This window comes from Rhinatrema bivittatum, chromosome 6 (genome assembly GCF_901001135.1).
Source record: "Rhinatrema bivittatum chromosome 6, aRhiBiv1.1, whole genome shotgun sequence".
Classification (NCBI taxonomy): domain Eukaryota; kingdom Metazoa; phylum Chordata; class Amphibia; order Gymnophiona; family Rhinatrematidae; genus Rhinatrema; species Rhinatrema bivittatum.
The window spans coordinates 279118903-279143931 of record NC_042620.1 but is presented as its reverse complement, the minus strand read 5'-3'; the positions used below and the strand labels follow the sequence as shown (position 1 = coordinate 279143931).

The following is a 25029-nucleotide window of genomic DNA, read 5'->3' as shown; positions in this document are numbered from 1 at the left end:
GTAAGCGATTCAGTTGGAGCTTAACATGGATAACAATAGCAAGACTGTTTAGTAAGGAAATTACGTTGTTGGTGGATGTGATGCAAATACATGAAGAAGGATCTTACCACTTTCAAGATGTGGGGTTCTATTGTGAGGTTTTGGTCAAGATGAATCCCTAGGCTTCATACTGACTCCTTAGGATGTAAGGTGGTACCTGTTAGTAAGGGAAGCAAGTGTAGGGAGTGACCTTAGTGGCTCAGCCACAGGAGTTCAGATTTAGTCTAAGTTTGTGTTTGCTAAACCATTGGGCTACTGTTGTAAAACAGTAAAACATGAATTTTGGTCAGATCCCATTCTGATGCAGAGTTGGATGTTATCCACCCCCAAAAAACCAAGTGGATATCAATGCAAAACCAGGAAAGATATATCTAGAGACCTTCATATAATAAATGAAGTGCTCAGCTATGTACCACATTTACAGGAAACAGGAACACCAAATCGTTATTTTTCACTCAAACCTAAACCTTGGTGCTCCCGTTTCCTGTAAACATGGTACATAGCTGAGCGATTTGTTGATCACTATTATGTGAAGTTCTCTGATTTTGCATTGATATCCACTTTGGCTTTTGGTGGCGATTTGTAGAGTTACCAGTAGAAGTTTTATGGTAATTGGTGGGTGATTATTTCAGCTAATCCACAAATAGGTGACACTCGATATTGAAGGACTGAATGAGGTCGCAAAAGAGGATGTATGTAGATGTTGAAAAGTATCATGGAGAGAACGGAGCCCTGAGGCACCCCACTGGTGATCTCTCTAGGGCAGGATGGTTTGTTGACCCATGTAACCGACTGCATTCTGGTGGCAAGGAATGCTTCAAACCACTTTACGCTAGTGCCATCAATGCCAAATCCCTTTAGGCACTGAATCAGGAAATGGTGATCAACCATATCAAGAGCAGCCGAGAGATCAAGTAGGACAATGAGGGAGTCACCATCTTGTTCCATACAGAGGTGGATACTGTTTTGTAATGGCCAACAGGACAAAAGTCTGTTCCATGGCCTTCCCTGAACCTGGATTGGTAATGGTGTAGGATGTTATACTCCTCTAGGAAATCTCGGTGCTGGAGCTAGACTTTTTCCAACCCCTTGGCTCAGAAGGGGAGGTTGGAGACCGTCTGGGTGATAGCTATTTATTATTTAGGATCAGCATCAGGTTGTTTTTTTTAAGATGTGTTTGATAATCTTTTTGAGAGAGCCGAGTAGTGAGTCTTAGGTTAGAATAGCATTTATTATATTGGTTAGTCAGGGGGCTAGGTCACGTTTCAGGTTACAGATAAATCCTGGGAGGAACTGGATCTAATGAACTGGGCCTGGCTGACTCGCTGGAGCATCTTTTTCACTTCTAGTGGAGGGACTGACTTGAAGTTGGACAAGTCTGGGGAGAGCTGACTAGAATTTGCCAGTGTGGTTGGTGCCAGAGGATGAGTGAGAAGGAGGGATGAAAGAATGAACAAGTAGCTTGTATTTTTTCCAGTGAAAAATTTGGCGAAGTCTTCAGCTGTGTGACCCTCTGTATTGGTTGAAGGAGTTTTGGTTTCCAGTTTGGAGAGTTTCCGTACAAGGTCAAAAGGTTTACACTTGGGTGCTTCGTGGACAGTTCTAGCTGTTTGGAAATGTAATCTTTTTTGGCTTGCTGGATGGCTCCTTTGTATTTTTTTGGATTACTCTTTGCAGAACAAAGGTTGATATCTGTTTTTTCTTTCTGCCATGCACATTCGAGTTGTCAGGATTGTTTTATAAGAATATGACCATCATGCAACCATGGAGAATTCCTGGGGTTTCTGGTAGGATTGGATCTGAGAGGGGCAAGAGAATTCATCATTCGATTGCAGGATTAGAGGTTCTGATGGGACTGAGGTGGTAATGTGGGTATACTGATGAGATTGCTTAGGTTTTCGCTTAGGATGGGACCCCCTGCTGTCCCTTCTAGGGTAACATCCCCCAGACCCATCAATGCTGATCAGTCTGAAGGTTCAGACTCAATTTGACTTTCTGTGATTCCAAGAGTGAGAGGGGTCAGTGAGCAAACAGCTGCAAGGTGTTTGGTGGGCTTAGAGTCCAGGTTGAGGATAAGTCATCGTCATCCCTTCGCAGCACCCTCACTCCAGCTGCAGCTGATAGTTCCACTAACCCTCATTCCCCTGAGGCACAAGTTGGCAGGAGTCTGGAGGTTCAAAGAGAGCATAAACTTCACATGCATGGTAGGGTGGGAGAGATTCAGGATTAACACTATCCTGCAGAAGGGCAGCAGGGTTCACTACTTATAAAAGCACTGAAGTAGAGCATTGAGACTGTATGCAAAGCTGAATTGGAGTAGGACTGGGAGGATGTTATGTGAAGGTGTGTGCCAGTGGTGGGAGGGAGGGCACCCTAAATTAGGGGGAAACCCCAGGAACATGATCCTTTGAAGATTTACTGCTTTTATGAAGATAAATCCACACACTTCACTTTTGTGGAGGCTTCGGAAGTTCCAGGACAGAGCTGTGCCATTTGAAGAGCAGGTTCCAATCCCACTGGTGACACAGTCTCTCTGATGCCAATCAAAATCTCATCAATTCCCTATATTTGCTCACTTATTAAGCTGCTTAGGGCAGTGACCTATACAACGCTGGGCATTCAGATGGCACTCCAAAAAATATAATTTAAACCTGTCGTGTACATTGTAAGTGTCTCAGCAAATGGTGATCCCCTTCTACAGAGCACTGGGCACCTGCTGACTGCAATGCCCTACTTGTCTCCTGTGACATCTAAATATTTAAAGCTGGTGCATGGGTACTGACATGGACAACTTGAAAAAGGGAGCTTAGGTGCCATCTTGCACTCCACTCCCCCTCCCCCTGGAGAGCACATCCAGCAGGGACGTGGTTAAGTCCTATTATAGAAGTCTCAGTGTGCACTTCTCCCATTCGCTGCTGGATATTGTGCTTGGGACAAATCTTTTACCAATAAGTTTTGTCTTGTACAATGCAAACGATTGTTGTTTCAAATCCTCTCAGTGAGAGCACAGTTAGCATGAAAACAAATTTGATAATTTATCTTTAGGTCACATCTCAGAAAAAAATCTGTGTCTTACTGAGAGTGAAACTGCACCTATTCATAGACACAAGCCAACATGCTTCATCCATCAGCTACAAAGCCAGCACACTCCTTTTCCAGTACCCTGCTGCGTATGTGTGTGTGTGGGGTGGGGGGGAAGCTTGCACTGCTGCTGCCTCTGCTCTACCTGTTCTATGTTGGGGGCGGAGAGTGAGTGAGTGAGACTGAGTGTGCGAGTACGAGTGCATGTGTGTAGCTTGCACTGCTGCTGCCTGGGCTGTATCCGGTCTCTTGGGAGGCAGAGTGTGCATGAAAATGGTGCAGTTCTGTGTCGGAGTTGGGAATGTCCGGAATCGGGCCGCAGGTCGGCTTTTGCGAACATGGCGATGATAGGGGGGGTGCAGATGCCGGCAACATGGTGGACGAAGCTACCGAAAACTCTGAATCGGAGCTATCTACACATGCAGAAGTGCGTACCTGGTTCAGAGAAGACCTGCGCAAAGATTTTTAAAAAATTACAAACGAGAGATGATGGCGATTTGGGGAGAAAATAAGGAAGAAATGCCTGACTTGGGGAGGTGGGTAGACAAGGTGGATATTCGTACAGAGGGACAGGCCGAAGATATTTCCCGCCTGCGTCAGGAACAACAGTCACTGCAGAGTGTACAGCTGACACTGCATTGAGAGGACTAAGTGAATACCTTTTCCTTCTCAGATTCTTAGGCTGCCATTTGGTTTCTTTAATCTAGTTACTCACAGGGAGGGGAACTGATGTCACTTCTTCCTAAATACAAAGTAGGTCTGCCGGTTTTTTATGGGCAGACCATTCAGGGGACGGGATTAAAGATGTGTATAGGGTTAAAGTTTATAACTATTATAGTGGGGGGGGGGGGTGGATATTAGGGTATTGTTTTCTAATGCCTTCCGCACTAATCACAACATTCCAACCTTGTACTATTGACAGACTCCTTGGCTGTTATCCTATCAGCTCTTAGAGAATAATTCTACTATCAATCCTGACATCCTTTAAAGTTTGTACTTTAAATGTCAAGGGCTTAAATTCAGGATGGAAACCTGACCTCCATGCCATGATTGTATCTGTGCAGGAGACTCACTTGCAAGCTTGCTATAACTTAATGCATTTGGGTTTCTTTTTCAGTACTGGGCTCCTCGTTCAAAATTGTCCAAATATACAGGAGTTGGCATCATTATTCATAAGGATCTTATTTTTGAATTTAGAGATGTCAAAGATCCAGGAGTTTTTTGTTTTTTTAATATTGCATATCAAAATACAGCAAGAACTTTATACACTGATTTCGGTATACGCTCCAAATACATAAAGTCCCTTCTATATTTCATTAAGTGAAATAATTCGAGAACATTCAATGGGATCCTTAATAGTCGCGGGGAGATTCCAATGTCACTCTGAATCTGCAACTGGATACCCCAGGTCATCTTCAGATTCTAAAGGAGGGCGGGGTGGTTGGAAAAAACTTAATCTCCCAGGCTAATCTGGTTGATGTTTGGCGCTCGCGTTACCCTAAATCATGCAATTATACTTTCCATGCCTGTGCACATAAATCCTACTCTAGGATAGATCTTATACTAGCAGATAAGGGCATCTTTAATAGAATTACCTCTTCAGATATTGACCATGCCCCCGTTTGGTTTGTCATTCAATTTCAGAACTATTTCAAAGGGCAGCTATTTTGGAAGTTAAACGATAGTTTGTTTGCTGATGAGGTTTTTAGGAAACAAATTAGGAATCATATTAACTCCTATCGTGATATTAATGATACCCCAGATGTCTCCCTGGTTACTGTGTGGGCTTGCCGCAAGGCAGTATTGAGAAGCCATTTTATCGCTAAAGCGTTGCACGAAAAAAAATGCAGAGAGAACACCCGGAATGAATTGCTTTCTAAGATCTCGGGTTTGGAGAGTTGTCATAAGACTTCACTGTCACCTCAAGTATACCACAGCATTCAAATCTGTGAAGTTAAACACAGTGTCAATAGCCCATAAGTAAGAATTAGTAAAACAGAAACATTTTGAGGGCGACAATAAAGCAGGTAAAATCTTGGCTAATAAACTGAGGGGGCAGCGCAGTCAGAATAACATGATGAAAATTAAAGATGCAAAATGACATGACAATGAACCAAGATATTAGAAACTGATTCCTGTGCTTTTATTCTTATTATAGCACACATCTTTCAATAAAGCCAAAGATCTGACTGAAAATCAGCGAGATAGACTGGATCGCGAGATCTCCCAGCTTGAGTTTATGCAGGTAATTAAGAAACTGAAAGCGGGTAAATCACCAGGCCTTGATGGGTATACAGCCCATGTCTACCAAGTATTTGCTGACTAGTTGGCTTTACCGCTAATGAATATGTATAATGCCTTGAGAGGGACCAAGCTCTTACTTGCTTTCCAAATATGGCGGGTATTACAGTTCTGGTCAAGCCTGGCAGAGATCCAACTTTGTATGGGTCTTATAGGCGAATCTCTTTGCTAAGCTTAGACTTGAAAATCTTAGCCAAGATCCTTGCTGATAGGCTTAATAATAAGATACTACCTTCTACATCCTGACCAATCAGGATTTGTAATGGGTCAAACAGCATCGGACAATGTCAGAAAAATAACAGACATCATCTGGTGGGAGCATAAGCAGAAGGAACCCTTTCTTTTAGTAACCATAGATGCTGGAAAAAGCTGTTGATCTAGTTCGTTTGCATTTTTTATTTAGAACACTGGAGAAAATGCAGTTTGGACCCTTTTTTCTGCAGTGGCTAACTAAGCTTTATGACCATCCAAAAGCCTGTATTAAAATTAATGGGGGGTACTCTGATACGTCTGAAGTGGCTAGAGGCATGAGACGGGGCTGCCCCTTATCTCCCCCTTGCTGCAATTTTTTTAGAACCTTTCACAAAGATAAGAGAGAATCCTTTGATCCATAGGGTTACAAGTTGGGTCCTTTTCTTCTAAAATGTCCTTATTTGCGGACGATGCGTTATTTACCATGTCTCATCCAGTGGACTCCTTGAGAATGACAGTTGATGAGAGCTAAATTTAGTGCAGTATCGGAGTTTACCATCAATTGGGAGAAATCAGATTCTAAACTTCACGACCCCTGCCGATCAAGTTAAGGGAATAAAATCTCAATTTTCCTTTAAATGGTCAGAAACACAAATTAAGTATCTGGGGATAGATATTGGGAACTCTAAAGCCTTTTCCAATTAAACCATCCCCCCTCTATTTTCCCACATGTATAAAGATCTGGAAGAGCGGGCCAGATATCACATTTCCTGGATGAACATATTGCCCAGAATTAGTTATCTATTTCAAACTACACCATTCTCAGTCCCACAACCAGTACTGAAAAGATGCCAAAGAAGAGTTCTCCACTTTATTTGGAAGGGAAAGCCACCTAGAGTTGCTAAACAGTATCTGTTTCTTTCCAAGAAACAGGGAGGTCTAGGAGTACCTAACTTCACGTGGTATCACGATGCAGCACCTTAGAACAATCATAGACTGGCATAAACCAAATCCCACTAAACCTTGGGTTTCCGTAGAATAGGAGATTATTGGGAAAATGCCATTACAGGCACTAATATGGCAACATAAGAAAATGCGGAGACCCATTTCTCAGATGCCTCCTACAGCCTCGCACTCCCTCCTAGAGTGGCAAGCCTGAAAGATTTTACTAAGTGGACAGCGGGATTTCTATCTTCGTTCTTCACTATTTGATAATTCATCATTTGGTCCTGGTCTTACTTCCCCTATGTTTGATTTATGGAAATGGCAGGGGATTTCCCATATGGAACATGTGTGTGTGTGTGTGTGGGGGGGAGGGTACACTGTCCCTTGAGTTTCGCAGATCTTCATAGGCTTTATGAATATTCAGAAAAGAAAACCTATGCCTATTTACAGGTCAGGCATTTTTTGTCTAACGTTCCAGTTGCACAAGATCTGGCGCAAGGTGTATCTATGTTTGAATCTTGGTGTAGAAATGCGGATAAAATGGGGAAATTACTTTCTAAAGGTTATACCTTGCTCAACAAGGACCCTCCCTCTACACCGGGTTATATTAAGGCCTGGGAACAGGATCTGGGGAGACCTGGAAGGAGTATGGGGGTTTGGGAACGTTGGGCCTTACATTCACATGGTATCCTTTGCGAGCCTTCCTGAACGTACCCCTTTCTGAAGGGAATAAATTCCAACAAACATTTGCGATACAAGTTGTCCCGGGAGCGAGGTGTGAGATTGCTAAATTCCTTAAAGGGTTTTCTCTACCATGTACATAATTTGTATTGTAGGACTGAGATGACCGCTTATCAAAGGTCCGCTTCTGTTCAATGGCAAGAATTTAGCCTTTAAGGAGGGTTAGTGAGATAAAGAGGTTTTTCTCACTGATGTTTGGATGCGGGGAATTCTCTATGCTGCCTTATCCTGTTACGCTCCCATCTATTGCAGGGGGACATCGAAAGATCCTTCGGGGGGGGGGGACGGGGGGTTCAGGTGCTATCGCTTTGGTGTTCATAATAATAGGTATTGCTGATTATTGGAGTAGGAAGGTTGGGGGAGATCAAGTGTCTTTCATTGGGATAAATACTAAAGACAGACTGACTGTGTTAAGGGATAATGGGTTCATTTATATTGCTCTTAAATCTGTTTCATGCAGTCAAACTTCATGGACCAAGTTTGCAGCATTGTTATTGTCATTCTGTCTTTAATAAAAATTGTCAAATAAAAAAAAAAAACGCTACGCAAGCAAAAAAACTTTCCTGGGGGGGGGGGGGGGGGGAGGGAAAGAGAAAAAGTTCTTTGCCTGGGTGAGTTGGAAGCATGAAGAGAAAATAGATGAAGGGGGTAAGAGACAAGAGAAGAGAGTGTGTGGAAGAGAGCAGGGGAGCATGGGAGAGAGAGAGAGAGAACGAGGCGGGACAGAGGAGAACCAGTGATCCATAGCATGACAAATGAGCTCCGACAGCCCCCTCGTTGCCCCAGCTCGCTGGTGTGCTATTGGCTTATTGTAGCCAGGCAAGTCAAGTGGAAAAAAAAAAAAAAAAAAGAGAGTTCCCAATAATGCATGGGAGAGTGACAAAGAAAGCAGCTCAGAGACACAGACTCCCTGATCATTAAAGAGCAGCCACTCCATCAAGCTATATTTTTTCCCCTTTATTACTCAGAGGTCAATACTCAGTGACATTTATCCAAGGAAAGTTATGCGCGTAACTTGACCCGGACATTCGGCAGGACATCCGCACACGCTCTGATACAGGTAAGGCTGCTTTATTTTTCCCCCAACCAGTCTTGTATGCACAGCTTACTCTGCAAGCACTCAATAAGCGCAGCACCGCAGCCAGAACACTTCCAGTGACGCCATTTTGTGTCTGGACAAACTCTGCGTAAACTTTATGCGAACGGCAGGGAAAATATCCAAAATTATCCTCAGAAAGGCTTTTGAGTATCAGCCTCTATAATTACTTAGCAACACAGACCAACTATCAGGCCAAAAGAAGGAGAAAAAGGATGCCAGAAGCATGAGGAGAAAACAAAGTCTGTGGGTGCATCATTAACCCCAAACTACACAGTATCTCCCGTTCTGCAGATACACGGACACTCCACGTCCACATCCATCCCTGATAATAGTTGCAGAACACAATCAGGACACTGCTCCTTATTACTCAGTTTCTGGTGTTGTCTCAATAACAGGGACACAAACTCCCTTCACTACCAGCACCTTTGTGACGTAACAGAAAACTCAGCGCCTATGGAGTATAACAGTTCCAACTACCAGGACTCAAACACCACCAACCCAACCTATAAAAAGGCAGCACCCTAGCATACCAGTACACCTCCTGCTGGGAAAATAAGAACATGCTGCACAGCTACAGAACATTAGCAAGCGTTGGTTTTCAGTACAGGATAGGATACTCATCTTTCCCAATGGCACAAAAGCTGAAGGGAAGGATCTCAGCTGGACAGAGAGGATGGGCTAATTGCTCTTTATCTGCTGCCATTTACCATGTTACTTCAGTCACAGGTATGGAAGCCAGTGAGCCCCTCACCAAATACACAAACTAGAAATGGAAACCGCAGGAGGCCCCGCTCTGTATGCAGTGCAACAATGGAGAAAGAACGAGAAATTCATTCCTCTGAGAGGGCCGCCTTCTCCTGTCCATTTTTACATGGACATTAATACTTACCCAGTGCCCTATCCTGTTTCAATATTAATGAAATCTCCCACTAGAGAATTAATCCCACCTAACTCTCTGCTTTCTGAGAGTCTCCTGGTAAGCAGTGACTGGCAGGGGCACTGTCCTATTGGAAGTAGTGCAGAGGGTTTCCTGGCTCTTCTGCTGTGGTACCCATGATGGCAGAGTTTTGGCTGGGTTTCTGGGGAGGAAGGAGGCACTGGCCAGGCGTAGAATGAGGCTGGGAAGTCTGGGCAGGGAAGGATAATTCCCCTTTGCCATTCAGAGACATGGGTCCTGATTCTGAAAGGGAGTTCTGTGGAAGAGGAGAGGAAAGCTGAGCCTCCGGCTGGGAGAAACAAGGCCACACTGATTCCCGTGGACTGCTGGGGCTGGTGAATGTGAGCGCTATTGTCATCTGTGCATTGCAGAACTTAACATACAAAAGAGCAGCAGCTTCATTCATCTTTGGAGCAATCTGCTGAGGGGTAGAGGCCCTGGCTGAAATTAAAGCTGATCCTCCCAATGAACAGTATGTCACTGATAGTCAAGCATCTCGCCAGCTTGCTTTCAAGAGCAAGGTTACATTGGTAAATAGACTCTATTATCCTATTCAGAAGAAGAGACAGCAAATCTCCCCCTAACTGGGTCAGCATGGGGAGCTGCTACTAGTCTCCTGTGGAAGAGGTTATCCCTTCTTTCAAATTCCTTTAAGAACATAAGCACTTGCCATAATGTATCAAACCGAAGGTCCATCAAGCCCAGCATCTTGTTTCCAACAGTGGCCAATCCAGGTCGCAAGTATCTAGCAAGATCCTAAATAGTAAGTAGATCCCATGCTGCTAATGCTCAGGGATAAGTAGTGGTTATTCCTTAAGTCTATCTGGTTAATAACAGTTTATGGCCTTCTCCTCCAGGAATATATCCAAAACCTTTTTTAAACCCAGCTACACTAACTGCCCTAACCGCATCCTCCAGTAATGAATTCCAGAGCTTAATTGTGCATTGCATGAAAAGGAATATTCTGATTTGTTTTGAATGTGCTACTTACTAACTTCGTGGAGCGTCCCCTAGTCTTTATATTTTTTGAAAGAGTAAAATAACTGATTTACATTTACCCATTCTCTTCCACTCATTTTATAAACCTCTAATCATATCTCTCATCTGCTGTCTCTTCTCCAGGCTCTTTAGCCTTTCCTCCTAGGGGAATCGTTCCATCCCTTCCGAAGTCAGAGTTATTCTTAGCCAGAGTTCATGAGTGGATTTACCTCCTTGCCAAAACTTAGCATTTTCCTGCCTGGTAGCACAGCATTCACTTTCAGGCGCTGTATTTCTGATTTCTGCATACCCTCCCCTTTAGGTGTAGAGTAGATGGGCTTAGGACGATTGCTAAGGACCTGCTTTACTCTCTCTCCTCTATACGTTTCTGGAAGCGATTCCCACCTTCATGCTAGCCAGCCTGCCGCAATCGCAGAAGCAGGGTTACGATAAGAGAATCAGAGCTGCGCATTTCCCCAAAGCTGACTGAGAGAATCAAAGACTTCCCAGCAAAAAGAGTCAGCAGGAGAAAAAAAAAACTCTTTGTAATCCTGAGGGAAAGAGGAGAAACGGCAGTGAGGGCAGCGGAAGATGTGGGGGTATCCTTACCACCAGGCCAGAAATGTAATCTGGCCAGGGACCAACACGGCCCCATACCGGGGCCTGAAACTTGTCCAGGTTGTTTCTCTTTTGAATTTGATAATTCTTTCCTTTCACCCCCCACTCCGCTGCAGCTTTCGTTAAATCTTCTGCAGGCCTAGAGGCGCAAGCTGAAAGCTCATTTTGAGAGGGAAGCTCCTCGCGGTGTTTCCCTTCCCACACCTGACCAGAAATGCACCTGCAAGGATTTGATCACGGAATCCCAGTTTGTGCTTCCAGCCCCCCTCAATGCCAGGAATGCCCCTTCCCGCAGCCACGTGTTTTATCCCCACTGAGGACGGGCAATGTTCAGAAGCCCATCATGGGTGGGGGAAACGCACACCTGCCAGCATAAAAAGTTTTGGGAATTGCTCCCTTTCTGCATTCCTTGTAAATCCTTTTAGCTTTGAACCCTGTGTGCGAGAGAGAGAGAGAGAGAGAAAGATTGCTCCACCACTTACAGGTAATGAAGTAGTCCTGCCGCCGTTTGAACTCCAAGCCCATGTAGTTGGGGCTGAACTCCTGGAACTTGATGGTGAAACGGATCTCGTGCTCCGGCCGGTTGCAGGTCACGAGCACATTGGGGTCCATGACGGTGCTGCATGTCTCCGCCTGCTCACGTCTAACCAGGTACAGTTTGTAGAACTCATAAGCGTGTGCCGGCTCCGCCTTCGGACAGATAATATCCAACTTGTCCCCAATCTCCGGGTACATAATCAGACCCTTCCCAGGCACAAACCTATGGGGCAAGAAGAGAGGTGCAGAGTTAGTGATGGGAGGCAAGAGGGGAGTAAAAAAAAAAAAAAAAAATACACCCGAGAGAGAGAATCCCTGCCCCATGCAGCTTACAATCTAATTAAAACACAGACACCATAAATAAGCAGCTTCAGGAAATACACTTATTGGAGAAAACATGGCTACAGGGGAGAAGGGAACAGAGCAGGGATATTGCTGGGAGGGAGGGAGAGATTAGAAATAGTGAATGGAGAGAGGAGCAGAGTTAGTGACAGGAGGTGAGGGGGCAGAACATGAGGAAAGGGGAGAAGGGAGCAGAGCCAGTGACAGGAGGGGGGAAGTGCAGGGGAGCACAAAGACCCGTATTTACTGAGCATTTCTGCAACAGATGCAACATGGGAGAGACGTTTAGTAACTATCCCCAGGGTCATGTCACTAGGAACAGCGGCGGGGCTGAACAACACATCCACGCCCAAGAGCAAGGAGGGAATTGCTGAAAGCAGCAGGGCAGATAAGTCTCTGAAGGCTTCTTATGCGACACTATAGCAGTGTTTCCCTCTCCTTGCCAGAGTCTGCAGGAACCTCTAAATTGCCCCATATAAAGGGTGGTGGAGAGCAGTTAGGGCACTAGCACACCCCCTGCAGAACCAGCAGGGCCTTCATAATAATCTGTGAGCATTTCACACCCCAGGATCTCTGGCAGCTTTATAGACAGGGTGCACACCACTAAGGTCTCCTCCAGTACAGTCCAGTCTTGGACAGCTTTGCCTCTTGTCTGGTTTTCTGCAGCTTTTCCCCCCACTGTGGATCTCAGGTTCTACCTTTCCTGCCAGCCGGCTTCAGTCTGAGGCAGAGACTATGAAAGCGCAGCCAGCAGCACCCTGGGAGGTCCTCTGTCCCTGCTGATCTGCCTACCTGTGCCAACGATGGCATGGCCCCCAGTGACAGGACTGCGAGAGGATGGATACAGGTCAGAGAAGGGCTACTCAAATGATACAAGACCAGCAACACAAACCCTAGAAAGCAAGGCTTAAATGACACTCAAAATGTACTGAGGGGGATACGACGGAAACATTCAATAGTGGACAGGCAGGCTTCAGTCAAGTACAGCAAGATGAAACCATGATGTGAACTGCTGGAGTGAGAGGAGGGGATGCAAGCATCTAATCACCCCAGGGCCTATAATTCAGCAGCAGTGGCTGCCTGGGCCAGAAAGTGGAGCAGCAGAGACCAGGAGGAACAGCAGCTGCCATCGGAGATATAAAGTAGAGGAGCAAACCCAGCGAATACATCTGCAGGCTGAAAACCAGAGAAGCCAGGGCTCAAATCCCACTCCTGCCACCAACGCTCCTTGTAACCCTGGGGAATTCACTTCAGCCTCCACGGCCACAGGTACAAACTTAGGGCCTCATTCAGGAAGGCTTTTCTCCCATTCTGTGTGTCTATGGGAAAAATGCTTAGTGAATCAGACTGTAAGCCTTTCAGGGCAGGGAATTACCTTGTATCTTGCCTTGGGCTCAGGTTTGGAAAGAGAAGCAATTGAATGCAAATCCTAAGAAGTGAGGCAGCCATCCAGACCACAAAGCAAAGCAGCGGCAGAAGGGCCAGGGGCAGCCTCTGAGCTGCAGATGGGATGAATTAGGGGAGAAAGGCTATAGAGGGAAGGTGAGAGCAAACTATGTACAAAACAAATTATCTGGAACCATGTACCTGGCAAAGGTGAACAGTGATAGGGTAAAATAATGGAAGGCTCTGGCTGCAGGTTTATGGAGAAAAACCTGACATACTCCTCTACCCGGAATGGAAAACACTCGGTGTGCGCAGAGTAGTGGTAGAGCAGCTCTGTGCTCCTTAGGTCAGCCAGCATGGAGCGGCGGCAGGACCTTACGATGCTCTCGGGCATGTGGGGAGGAGGCAGGCAGACATCTAGCAGAGGCAGCAGGCTAACCTGGCCACGTTCCCGAGCTAAGTAAAAAAGAAAAGAAGGTGCAATGCCTTGCAGGCGGTCAAGCTTGTGCAGCCAAAGCTGGGAGATATCTTTAGTTAGGATAGTGTAGGGAGGGGGCGGTGGATCATGTGACTACATTTTCACATTACCACATAGCAGCAGAGCTGGATTTAAGATCTTAGCGCCTATAGGCAGAACTGGCGAAGAGAGGACAGACTGCTATGGCCCTAAAGCATGTGACAGCAAGATCCCCTTAGCCCGGGTATTTGGAGCAATAGGCATTTGCCTGTGCCTGAATCCGGCCTGCGTGACAGCACTAGTGTCTACACCACAGCTCTTCGCTTCCCAGTGCCGGCCTGACAGCGAATGGTGATGTAGCCATCAATGGGAAGAGGAACGGCTAGCAGACCCTCATAATGCATACAGGACCATCAATATTTCATTTCAAGCAAAAAGGAAACCATTAACTCATCTATAATTTATCAATTCCATTTCCTAGGCGCTGCCGGCTGCCCTCCTCTGTCTGATTCTCTTACTTTAAGAGGTAACAACTCTTCCCCTCGTTACAACTTAATTCCAAACATGACGGCTGCAAGAAAAGCCAGGGACCAGGGCCTAAGTAAGCAGATCAGTACTGGAGTAAGAATGGGGTGCTGCAGGGCAGGAGTGAGGTGCGTCGGCAGAGCTGAGTGTGGGTCTCAGTACTGGAATAGCAGGGGGAGTGCTGCAGGGCAGGATTGAGGTGCAGAGCTGTGTGTGGGTCTCAGGCCTGGAATAGCAGGGGGAGTGCTGCAGGGCAGGAGTGAGGTGCAGAGTGTGTGAGGGGTCTCAGTACTGGAATAGCAGGGGGAGTGCTGCAGGGCAGGAGTGAGGTGCAGAGCTGTGTGTGGGGTCTCAGTACTGGAATAGCAGAGGGAGTGCTGCAGGGCAGGAATGAGATACTTAGAGATAAGTCTGCACTCTCTGGCTGCTCATGGGACTGCAGTTCCAGTTACAGAACCCAGATACCAGGATTCAATTACAGGGCCAGAGAGTGCAGACTTATCTCATTCCTGCCCTGCAGCACTCCCTCTGCTATTCCAGTACTGAGACCCCACACACAGCTCTGCACCTCACTCCTGCCCTGCAGCACTCCCCCTGCTATTCCAGTACTGAGACCCCTCACACACTCTGCACCTCACTCCTGCCCTGCAGCACTCCCCCTGCTATTCCAGGCCTGAGACCCACACACAGCTCTGCACCTCAATCCTGCCCTGCAGCACTCCCCCTGCTATTCCAGTACTGAGACCCACACTCAGCTCTGCCGACGCACCTCACTCCTGCCCTGCAGCACCCCATTCTTACTCCAGTACTGAGCCCTGAACGAGACAGTTAAAAGCGGAGGTCAGCATATTTAACGACAGATCAAGAAAGAAGTGGTAGGAGCCTGGGGAAGCAAATACTAATTTTTCTGAATAGTGCACCGTCCAAATTTGGTTGTTTCCCAGTCCCCTACCCTAAGGTACGTTGCAAGGAGGGAAGCAGGATGGGAGTACCTGCTGCAGCATCTCAAAAGACAGTCCCCTGAGCCACCTGGCACTGCAGAAGCTACAAAGAGCAAAACGTCCCTAAACCACTATGCTCACGTGCACCCCCCACCCCCCGAACAGTCTCTGTCTCCAGGCTCAGGACCCGAAGGCTGCACGTGCCAGGCAGAGGGTCGGCTCTGGTGCCTGGCTGTGAGCTCAATCAGGAGGGTGTTACTAACGAATATGTACGGCCCTCAGAGCAAACCAGAGATGAAGGCGGTATTCTCTTCTACCATTACAGGTTAGGGATCTCTGTGGGTATCTCAACAACAAAGGCCCAAGGTATTCCTTAGCCAGATGTGCTGTTAGGCTACATTAGCACAAACATCTGGGTGCAGAAGCAAAGGACAGACATTCACTAGGGCTGAGATCTCCTATGGCGTAAGCGCAGGTAACAGAAGTAATGCTGCGGCCTGCTCATTTCTCACACTGCGCCCTGCTGGGGCGACATAGCTCTGGCACTTCTGTGCTAATGGGCCTCGCTTACTGGTAATTCACTGCCTCTCTATTACAGAAGGAAGAATTAATACAGATTTTCCTGGCTTTCTTCCACACGGTAGCAATTTAACAGCCTAGTCATCTGGTGGGAGAGTTTTAAGAGCAGTGCTAAAAGCCTCTTTAGAAAGCTCTCTCTCTCTGACATCAGGGAGGAGACAGGCTTCACCCTCCATCCTGGCAAAGGTCCTTTGCAGTCTATGGGTCGCCCCAATCCCTTCAAGGTGTGCAACAAAGGCAAGGCAGAAAACCAGAGTCAGAACCAGTTAAATCCCCCCACAGGAATCAGAAACTTTGCCAGACCTCTCATGTCATTAGCCACAAGGACCGTCCTCCTCCTCTAAAGATATTTTTAGTCTGTTTTTGGTCATTTGTTTGTATGAGTTGCATGTAAAAATTGTGAGCGGCTTTTACTGCTGTTGCTGATTACCCAGTGTATAAAAGTTTGTTGTTAAATACATTACACACCAGTGCCAACTACCCTACGCAGCACGGACTACGAAACCCTGCCTAAGGCTGGGAGAGTACGGCTCCGCTTTCTAAATACGGCACCCCAGCCTGGCACACGGGCAGAACGGCAGGCTGAAGTCAGTGGTGCCCGCTCCTCAGCAGGCCGAGCATCCTCGGGGCACTTGCCAAGCTCCCAGAGGAACAGAGAATGTGAGGCCCAGTGCCACATTTCACCCCTCTCCAGCTTTGAAGTTAAGGAGAAAGGTGAGGAAGTGGGAGAGTTGCACTAGAAGGGAAAAAAAAAAAAAAATTGCATGGAGAAAAATCACGCTTGTTGCCAATTTTTCATTTCCAGTTTGCTTTCCCTTCTACAAAGTTTCCGGTCTTTTCTTTCAGCTTTTACTGGGAAATGTCACCCATCCATGTGAAGGGAACAGAGGATTAGGTTTACCAAATGGCTGCTTTTACTAAATAGGGATGTTGGTATCTAGTAGGAACATAAAACCAGCAACGAAAACACTGGCAGTCGCCCTAGGGCCCGGACACTCCAAATGTCAGCTCGCCCTGGATGGGAGGCAGGGGGGCTCCAGCAGCTCAGAGAACCCAAGACCTGTCAGCCCGGAAGACACCCTAAGCTCCACCCCCTGCAAAGCTCCGCCCCTCCAGCCACCCGCCCACAGGCTCCACAGTAAAAGTGCATTTCGCCTGGCATTGGGATTACCATCTGCTGATTCAGTTTATCCGAAGTGCGCCACAGAGGCCTCCTCAATTTACCATCCCCAGGCTGAAACTCATGTAACACTGCCTGTTTTCTGAGAAGGAATTTATAAGCAAAGAGGGAGAGCTCACGCCCCACCCCGAGACAGATCCTCTCCCCTCTTACCCCCCTGCAGTCTGCATCAGGGCTTTCTGTATACCTCGTTCAAGGACAAGTTTCCATGCCGTGCGCTTCAGGACTACCTAAAGGTCATGTCAGATCTGTACAAAGAGCGGCACTATTAGCTAGATTCTGTATTTTAAAGTATTGGATCCAATCTGAATCGCCTTCATTAAGGCTTGGGTATCAACAATTGGCAGAATGGATGGAACTGGAGTGTCTAGATGCAAAATATACCCAACGAAGTGAGGTCAGAGGTTATGTGAAGGTGCAGGAGGATGTCTTCGTGGTCCTGCCCTTAGCAATTTGAGAGAAATTAAACAAGACTGAATACTGCATGACTTGGACGCGATATATAATTTTTGCAGGACCAAGTCAAACTCTGGAAAGGTATGAATAGTGGGGGTAAGGAAGTGTGTTTGAGATATCTTGTGTTTTTGTCCATTTGGTTGTAAATTTTTATAAAAATGTAATGTGATGTGAACTGGATTCACTACTTAATTGTTTTAGCATACTTCTACTTCTTGTTATAATTTATGTGTTGCTGCTGCTCTTGTTCGAATCACTTTACGGATAAAGAAAAATTAAAAAAAAACAAACAAAAAAACCCCACAAATCCCCAAACCCTTACATGGGCTCCCCACCATGCACCAGCAATCTGTAGTGCTGCTCCCAAGAGTTTCTGAGCTCCCTGCCTTCTGACTGGCACCCACAGACTGGTACGGAGGAGCGCAAACATTCATAACGTCACAGTCAGTGACAGCAGATAAGCGCCCACCTGGTCCAGCCTGTCTGCCCAGCAAGTTGCCATGGTAGTAACTGCCACTCCCTGCAGGTTACCCCCCCCCAGGCCTTCTGTTGAGGGTAATAACTGCTGCTCCACACTGCCGACAGACTACAAGGCTGACCTCAGGAAGGGGCAGGACCCAGAATCAATCACCCGCACACGGGCTCCTGGAAGTGCTGAAGACGGGGTGGCCGCCGATGCTGGGCTCAGCCCGAATAAATACAACATTAACCTGGTCATTCTTCAATACAGGACAGCACTGAACGAAACGCAAGGTAAGGCTGAGAGGGCACCGCATTTCCACCATCTCACCTACTCCAGCTTTTGTGCTTTAAAAAAAAAAAAAAAGTAAGATTTGAACAAACGGTACAAACAAGGAGTATGAGATAGTACAGTATCGTTCCTTCCCATGCTATGCCTAAAGCCAAACTTATTTCTATGTAACTTCCCCCTCCCCAACTCCCACCCTCATACCCTTCCCATCAAGCTTTTTAAACACAGCCAACTCAGCTGTGAGGCCAAGCCTGGGACATCCCTGTGACCTGGGTTCACAGCAGTGTTTCCCAACCTTTTCAAGCTCCAAGCACACCTACATTAACAAAAATGCTGTAAAGCACAGCAACCGGCACAGAGCAGACAGTGCTTGACATGGAAAGGAGTCACATGGACAAAAAGAGACAGGGAAGCACTGGAACACTCGCCAGTCTCACTTCCAAATTTTAAAACAAAAGGGAGCAGATGCATATGAACCCATTACAATAGAGCAGCTCCCTCTATATACAGGCACAGGAGAAGGGAGAAGGGGGGAGATGAATATGAACCCCTCACAATAGAGCAGCTCCCTCTATATACAGGCACAGGAGAAGGGAGAAGGGGGGAGATGAATATGAACCCCTCACAATAGAGCAGCTCCCTCTATATACAGGCGCAGGAGAAGGGAGAAGGGGAGAGATGCATATGAACCCCTCACAATAGATCAGCTCCCTCTATATTTATTTATTTATTTATTTTTTGTTTTTATATACCGATCTTCCTGCATTAGATACAAATCAGAGAAGGGGGGAGATGCATATGAACCCCTCACAATAGAGCAGCTCCCTCTATATACAGGCACAGGAGAAGGGGGGTGATGCATATGAACCCATCACAATAGAGCAGCTCCCTCTATATACAGGAACAGGAGAAGGGAGAAGGGGGGAGATGCATATGAACCCCTCACAATAGAGCAGCTCCCTCTATATACAGGCGCAGGAGAAGGGAGAAGGGGGAGAGTTGCATATGAACCCATCACAATAGAGCAGCTCCCTCTATATACAGGCACAGGAGAAGGGAGAAGGGGGGAGATGCATATGAACCCCTCACAATAGAGCAGCTCCCTCTATATACAGGCCACAGGAGAAGGGAGAGGGGGAGATGCATATGAACCCCTCACAATAGAGCAGCTCCCTCTATATACAGGCACAGGAGAAGGGAGAAGGGGGGAGATGCATATGAACCCCTCACAATAGAGCAGCTCCCTCTATATACAGGCACAGGAGAAGGGAGAAGGGGGGAGATGCATATGAACCCCTCACAATAGAGCAGCTCCCTCTATATACAGGCACGGGATAAGGGAGAAGGGGGAAGATGCATATGAACCCATCACAATAGAGCAGCTCCCTCTATATACAGGCACAGGAGAAGGGAGAAGGGGGAGATGCATATGAACCCCTCACAATAGAGCAGCTCCCTCTATATACAGGCACAGGAGAAGGGGGGGAGATGCATATGAACCCATCACAATAGAGCAGCTCCCTCTATATACAGGCACAGGAGAAGGGGGGAGATGCATATGAACCCCTCACAATAGAGCAGCTCCCTCTATATACAGCCACAGGAGAAGGGGGGAGATGCATATGAACCCCTCACAATAGAGCAGCTCCCTCTATATACAGGCACAGGAGAAGGGAGAAGGGGGAGATGCATATGAACCCTCACAATAGAGCAGCTCCCTCTATATACAGCCACAGGAGAAGGGAGAAGGGGGAGATGCATATGAACCCCTCACAATAGAGCAGCTCCCTCTATATACAGGCACAGGAGAAGGGGAGAAGGGGGGAGATGCATATGAACCCCTCACAATAGAGCAGCTCCCTCTATATACAGGCACAGGAGAAGGGAGAAGGGGGAGATGCATATGAACCCCTCACAATAGAGCAGCTCCCTCTATATACAGGCACAGGAGAAGGGAGAAGGGGGGAGATGCATATGAACCCATCACAATAGAGCAGCTCCCTCTATATACAGGCACAGGAGAAGGGAGAAGGGGGGAGATGCATATGAACCCCTCACAATAGAGCAGCTCCCTCTATATACAGGCACAGGAGAAGGGAGAAGGGGGGAGATGCATATGAACCCATCACAATAGAGCAGCTCCCTCTATATACAGGCACAGGAGAAGGGGGGGGAGATGCATATGAACCCATCACAATAGAGCAGCTCCCTCTATATACAGGCACAGGAGAAGGGAGAAGGGGGAGATGCATATGAACCCATCACAATAGAGCAGCTCCCTCTATATACAGGCACAGGAGAAGGGAGAAGGGGGGAGATGCATATGAACCCCTCACAATAGAGCAGCTCCCTCTATATACAGGCACGGGAGAAGGGAGAAGGGGGAGATGCATATGAACCCATCACAATAGAGCAGCTCCCTCTATATACAGGCACAGGAGAAGGGAGAAGGGGGGAGATGCATATGAACCCATCACAATAGAGCAGCTCCCTCTATATACAGGCACAGGAGAAGGGGAAGGGGGAGATGCATATGAACCCATCACAATAGAGCAGCTCCCTCTATATACAGGCACAGGAGAAGGGGGGGAGATGCATATGAGCCCATCACAATAGAGCAGCTCCCTCTATATACAGGCACAGGAGAAGGGGGGGAGATGCATATGAGCCCATCACAATAGAGCAGCTCCCTCTATATACAGGCACAGGAGAAGGGGGGAGATGCATATGAACCCATCACAATAGAGCAGCTCCCTCTATATACAGGTGCAGGAGAAGGGGGGGAGATGCATATGAGCCACTCACAATAGAGCAGCTCCCTCTATATACAGGCGCAGGAGAAGGGAGAAGGTGGGAGATGTATATGAACCCATCACAATAGAGCAGCTCCTTCTGTATACAGGCGCAGGAGAAGGGAGAAGGGAGGAGATGCATATGAACCCTTCACAATAGAGCAGCTCCCTCTATATACAGGCACAGGAGAAGGGAGAAGGGGGAGAGTTGCATATGAACCCCTCACAATAGAGCAGCTCCCTCTATATACAGGCACAGGAGAAGGGAGAAGGGGGAGATGCATATGAACCCCTCACAATAGAGCAGCTCCCTCTGTATACAGGCACAGGAGAAGGGAGAAGGGGGGAGAGTTGCATATGAACCCCTCACAATAGAGCAGCTCCCTCTATATACAGGCACAGGAGAAGGGAGAAGGGGGAGAGTTGCATATGAACCCCTCACAATAGAGCAGCTCCCTCTATATACAGGCACAGGAGAAGGGAGAGGGGGAGATGCATATGAACCCATCACAATAGAGCAGCTCCCTCTATATACAGGCACAGGAGAAGGGAGAAGGGGGGAGATGCATATGAACCCATCACAATAGAGCAGCTCCCTCTATATACAGGCACAGGAGAAGGGGGGGAGATGCATATGAGCCCATCACAATAGAGCAGCTCCCTCTATATACAGGCACAGGAGAAGGGGGGGGAGATGCATATGAACCCATCACAATAGAGCAGCTCCCTCTATATACAGGTGCAGGAGAAGGGGGGGAGATGCATATGAGCCACTCACAATAGAGCAGCTCCCTCTGTATACAGGCACAGGAGAAGGGTGAAGGGGGGTGATGCATATGAGAACCCATCACAATAGAGCAGCTCCCTCTATATACAGGCACAGGAGAAGGGAGAAGGGGGGAGATGCATATGAACCCCTCACAATAGAGCAGCTCCCTCTATATACAGGCACAGGAGAAGGGAGAAGGGGGAGAGTTGCATATGAACCCATCACAATAGAGCAGCTCCCTCTATATACAGGCACAGGAGAAGGGAGAAGGGGGGAGATGCATATGAACCCATCACAATAGAGCAGCTCCCTCTATATACAGGCGCAGGAGAAGGGAGGAGATGCATATGAACCCCTCACAATAGAGCAGCTCCCTCTGTATACTGGCACAGGAGAAGGGAGAAATCTGTGATGTGGGCAGATGGCTCAGTTAGTTCCCGTGACTGCCGTAGATTGCTGTTAGAGTTCTGGGGGTCATGCTGTAGCTGGGAAGAAGAGGCGTGCATGATTACAGGTTCTCAGAACGGAGCTTCTATGCGTTTAAGAGCCATCACTTGGGTCTCTTATTGCTGTGAGGTGCTTAGAGCAAGCCTGGTACTGGCATGGATCGGAGTTAAGGCAGTGCTGACTTTTCTGGCCACACCTGAGCAGGTCTGAGGGCACACTGGGTGGGAAATATGGTGTAGTCAATCCCTCTAAGTGTGGCTCCTCCCTCAGAGAAGAACTGTTTGTAACAGGACAGCAGACAAAGGCTTTGGGAAAAAGTGAAAAAAAAAAAAAAAAAGCCTCAGCCAGACCCAGATTTGAGGGAGGCCAGGAATGCTGTTGCCTTTTAAAAAACCAGCTACAAGGTTCACAAGTACAGAAATATCCGTGGACCTTACACCTACATTGGTTTCTAAGAATTACCCCCATATTAATGTAAACCGTTGTGACGGTCCCCACCAAACGACGGTATAGAAAAGACTTAAAATAAATAAATAAAATATTGTGTGCAGGCAGGCAGTATTCCCTCCCGGGCTGTGCTACCGCTACATAAACATTTCTACCGCACTACACGACATACGCAGCGCTGTACAAACATGCAGAATGACAGTCCCTTCTCTATAGAGCTTACAGTCTAATAAGGCAAACATACAGGACAAGAGACTTAGTCAGGAAAAGTGATAGCTGGGTACCTTGCAGTGGATCAGATGGCAAATGCTCTAAGTGTGGTCTGGACAAGTTTCCATGTTTGAGATTTTGCCTGGGCTGATCCATTTCTGTGCCAGCACACGCCGTTCTCTGCGGGCAACCAGGGCTCTCTCTCTCTCTCTCAGGCTGTGCTAGTACATATTGTATCTGCAGAGAGCCAGCCCTCCCCTCTGCCCAGTGGAGTACTAAAGGGGAGTGTGGGGGGGTGGTTTCCATCCGCCCTGGGTAACAGGCAGGAGGGGGGCTGTCAGCCGGGAGGTCGGTGGCTGCGAGCCGGCGGGAGCACTGGGCGGCCGCCTAGAGCTCCACGGGTCTGGATCCGGCAACTGCATAGCCTTTTCTTCCTCACACCCCCCGGCCCAAAGAGTAAGTGGTGGGTCCGCACGGGCGGGAAGAAGGAAAGGTCGTGCAGTCACGGCCTCGAAGCAGGAGGAAGAGTAACAGCACTGCCCGCTCCCCCACAGATGCAGGAAGTAGAGCCGCACCAGCCCCCGTGCCGCCTCAAGGAAAACGAAGAGGCCCCGTCTGTCACGAGGGGGGGGGGGGGGGGGCTGAAGCTTCTGATGAGGAGCGAGAGAGAGTGTGTTTGTGTTTATGGGAGTAAAGGTGCATATTTGCGTGTGAGAGAGGGAGCTTTGTGCAGGGGGGGGGTGTGTGTATGTGAGAGAAAAACGGAGGGAGGGAGCCTGTGTGGAGGGGCGTGTGAAAAAGAGTGTGCAAGAAAGAGAGAGGGAGCCTGTGTGAGGGAGAGGAGAACCAGAGATCACTGGGGAGGGACGGAGAAGTGAGGGGGTGGGGAGGGACAGAGAAATGAATCTGTGGGGGGGGGGGAGGGGGGGTGCCATAGGAATTATCCACCCCAGGTGCCAAATACTTTAGGTAGGCCGCTGCCTCTGCCAGCACTCTGTCTCTTGCACTGTGCTAGCACATTTCACTGCGGGCAGGGACTCTCATCCCACAGCTCACAGAGACAACTCAGAGTGTCTCCTCTCCTCCTCCTCCAGGGCAGGTACCTTGGGACAGCTATCAGGTGGCCAGCTCTTATTTCTCCATTGTTTGGGGAGGTGTTTCCTGATGGGAAAAGGTGAAAAGGGGATTTGTGAGGCCTGAAAACTGATTCCTGCAAGTTGGGTAAACAAGAAAAGCTTTGTTGCTAACCTCAGGGAGCTAAATATAAGATTCGCTGACAGGGAGAGGCGAGCAGGCCAGATTCAGGGGCTCCAAGGCAGAAAAGCAAGCAGTCCTTTGCGGGAGGGGCTTGGGGAAGCTGGGCAAGGTTTTCTGGCTGTGGGAAAATCCTTCCTTAAGCAGGCTTCCTCTGTCCCCTGGCCCTGCTGCTCAGCCAGCCTTAGCTAATCCAAGGCCCGGCTCCTCCAGCCTCGGGTGCAGCATCTGAAGGATTGAAAGGGGAAATGTACCTCACGGTGTACGAGATTTGCAAATGCATCTACACGCACAGCAGCGGGGCTCCCATTACAGCAAGGACCATGACCTGGGGGGATTATTCCTCCTGGGCAGACTGACGGGGACAAGGCTCTTCAGTGTGGTGGCTTTGAATTCTCCAGCTGGCAGGCCCCCCCGTTTCTCTGCCTAACACCCACAATAAAAGTTTACAGGTCAGCCATGCACCTCATTGGGATGAGTGGAATCACTCCCCCCCCCCCCCCCCGTCCGCTAGCTTTATCAGAGAGAGCTGCACACGTCTAAACACCTTGAGAGAGGGCTTCCCACAGCCAGAAGGAGAAAGTCACTGTCCTTGGAAGAGAAAAGACACAATCACCACAGTCAGAACGGCAAAAGCACTTCTGGGCCAGACTGCCAGCAACTGGTGGCAGTGCCTCTGCCACCAGTCCGTCTGTCCCCTAACTCCGGATGACCCTTGCACACTGCCCCATTGACAGGGTCCTCTCCACGTCTGGGACGTCCCCTGCGGGTGGGTCTTGGGCATGCAAGGTTCCCAAACCCGCAGCTCCTGGAATGCACCACCCTAGGACGTCACAGCAAAGATTCGGACTTTAGCTGGCAGCCCCATCTGAAATGCACAATACCCTTTTTTTTCACTTTGAAATGCCATTTTGTGGAGTGCTTTTGAGGCATGTGTGCAGCACTACGGTCTGCTTCTTCTGCTAGGACAGCCGCAGACGTGAGCCAGGTAGAGAAAGCAGCTTCTGTAACCTGAAGCACCGAGT

General features: G+C 48.0%; 1 protein-coding gene across 1 annotated transcript in view; it reads right to left on the bottom strand.

Annotated features, from left to right (window-relative positions):
* EFNB1 (ephrin B1) overlaps positions 1–25029 on the bottom strand; it is a 100470-nt gene that overhangs the window by 35351 nt on the left and 40090 nt on the right. The window contains exon 2 of the mRNA XM_029607279.1: positions 11414–11691. Coding sequence (XP_029463139.1) covers positions 11414–11691 — 278 coding nt within the window. The remainder of the gene's footprint in view (positions 1–11413; positions 11692–25029) is intronic.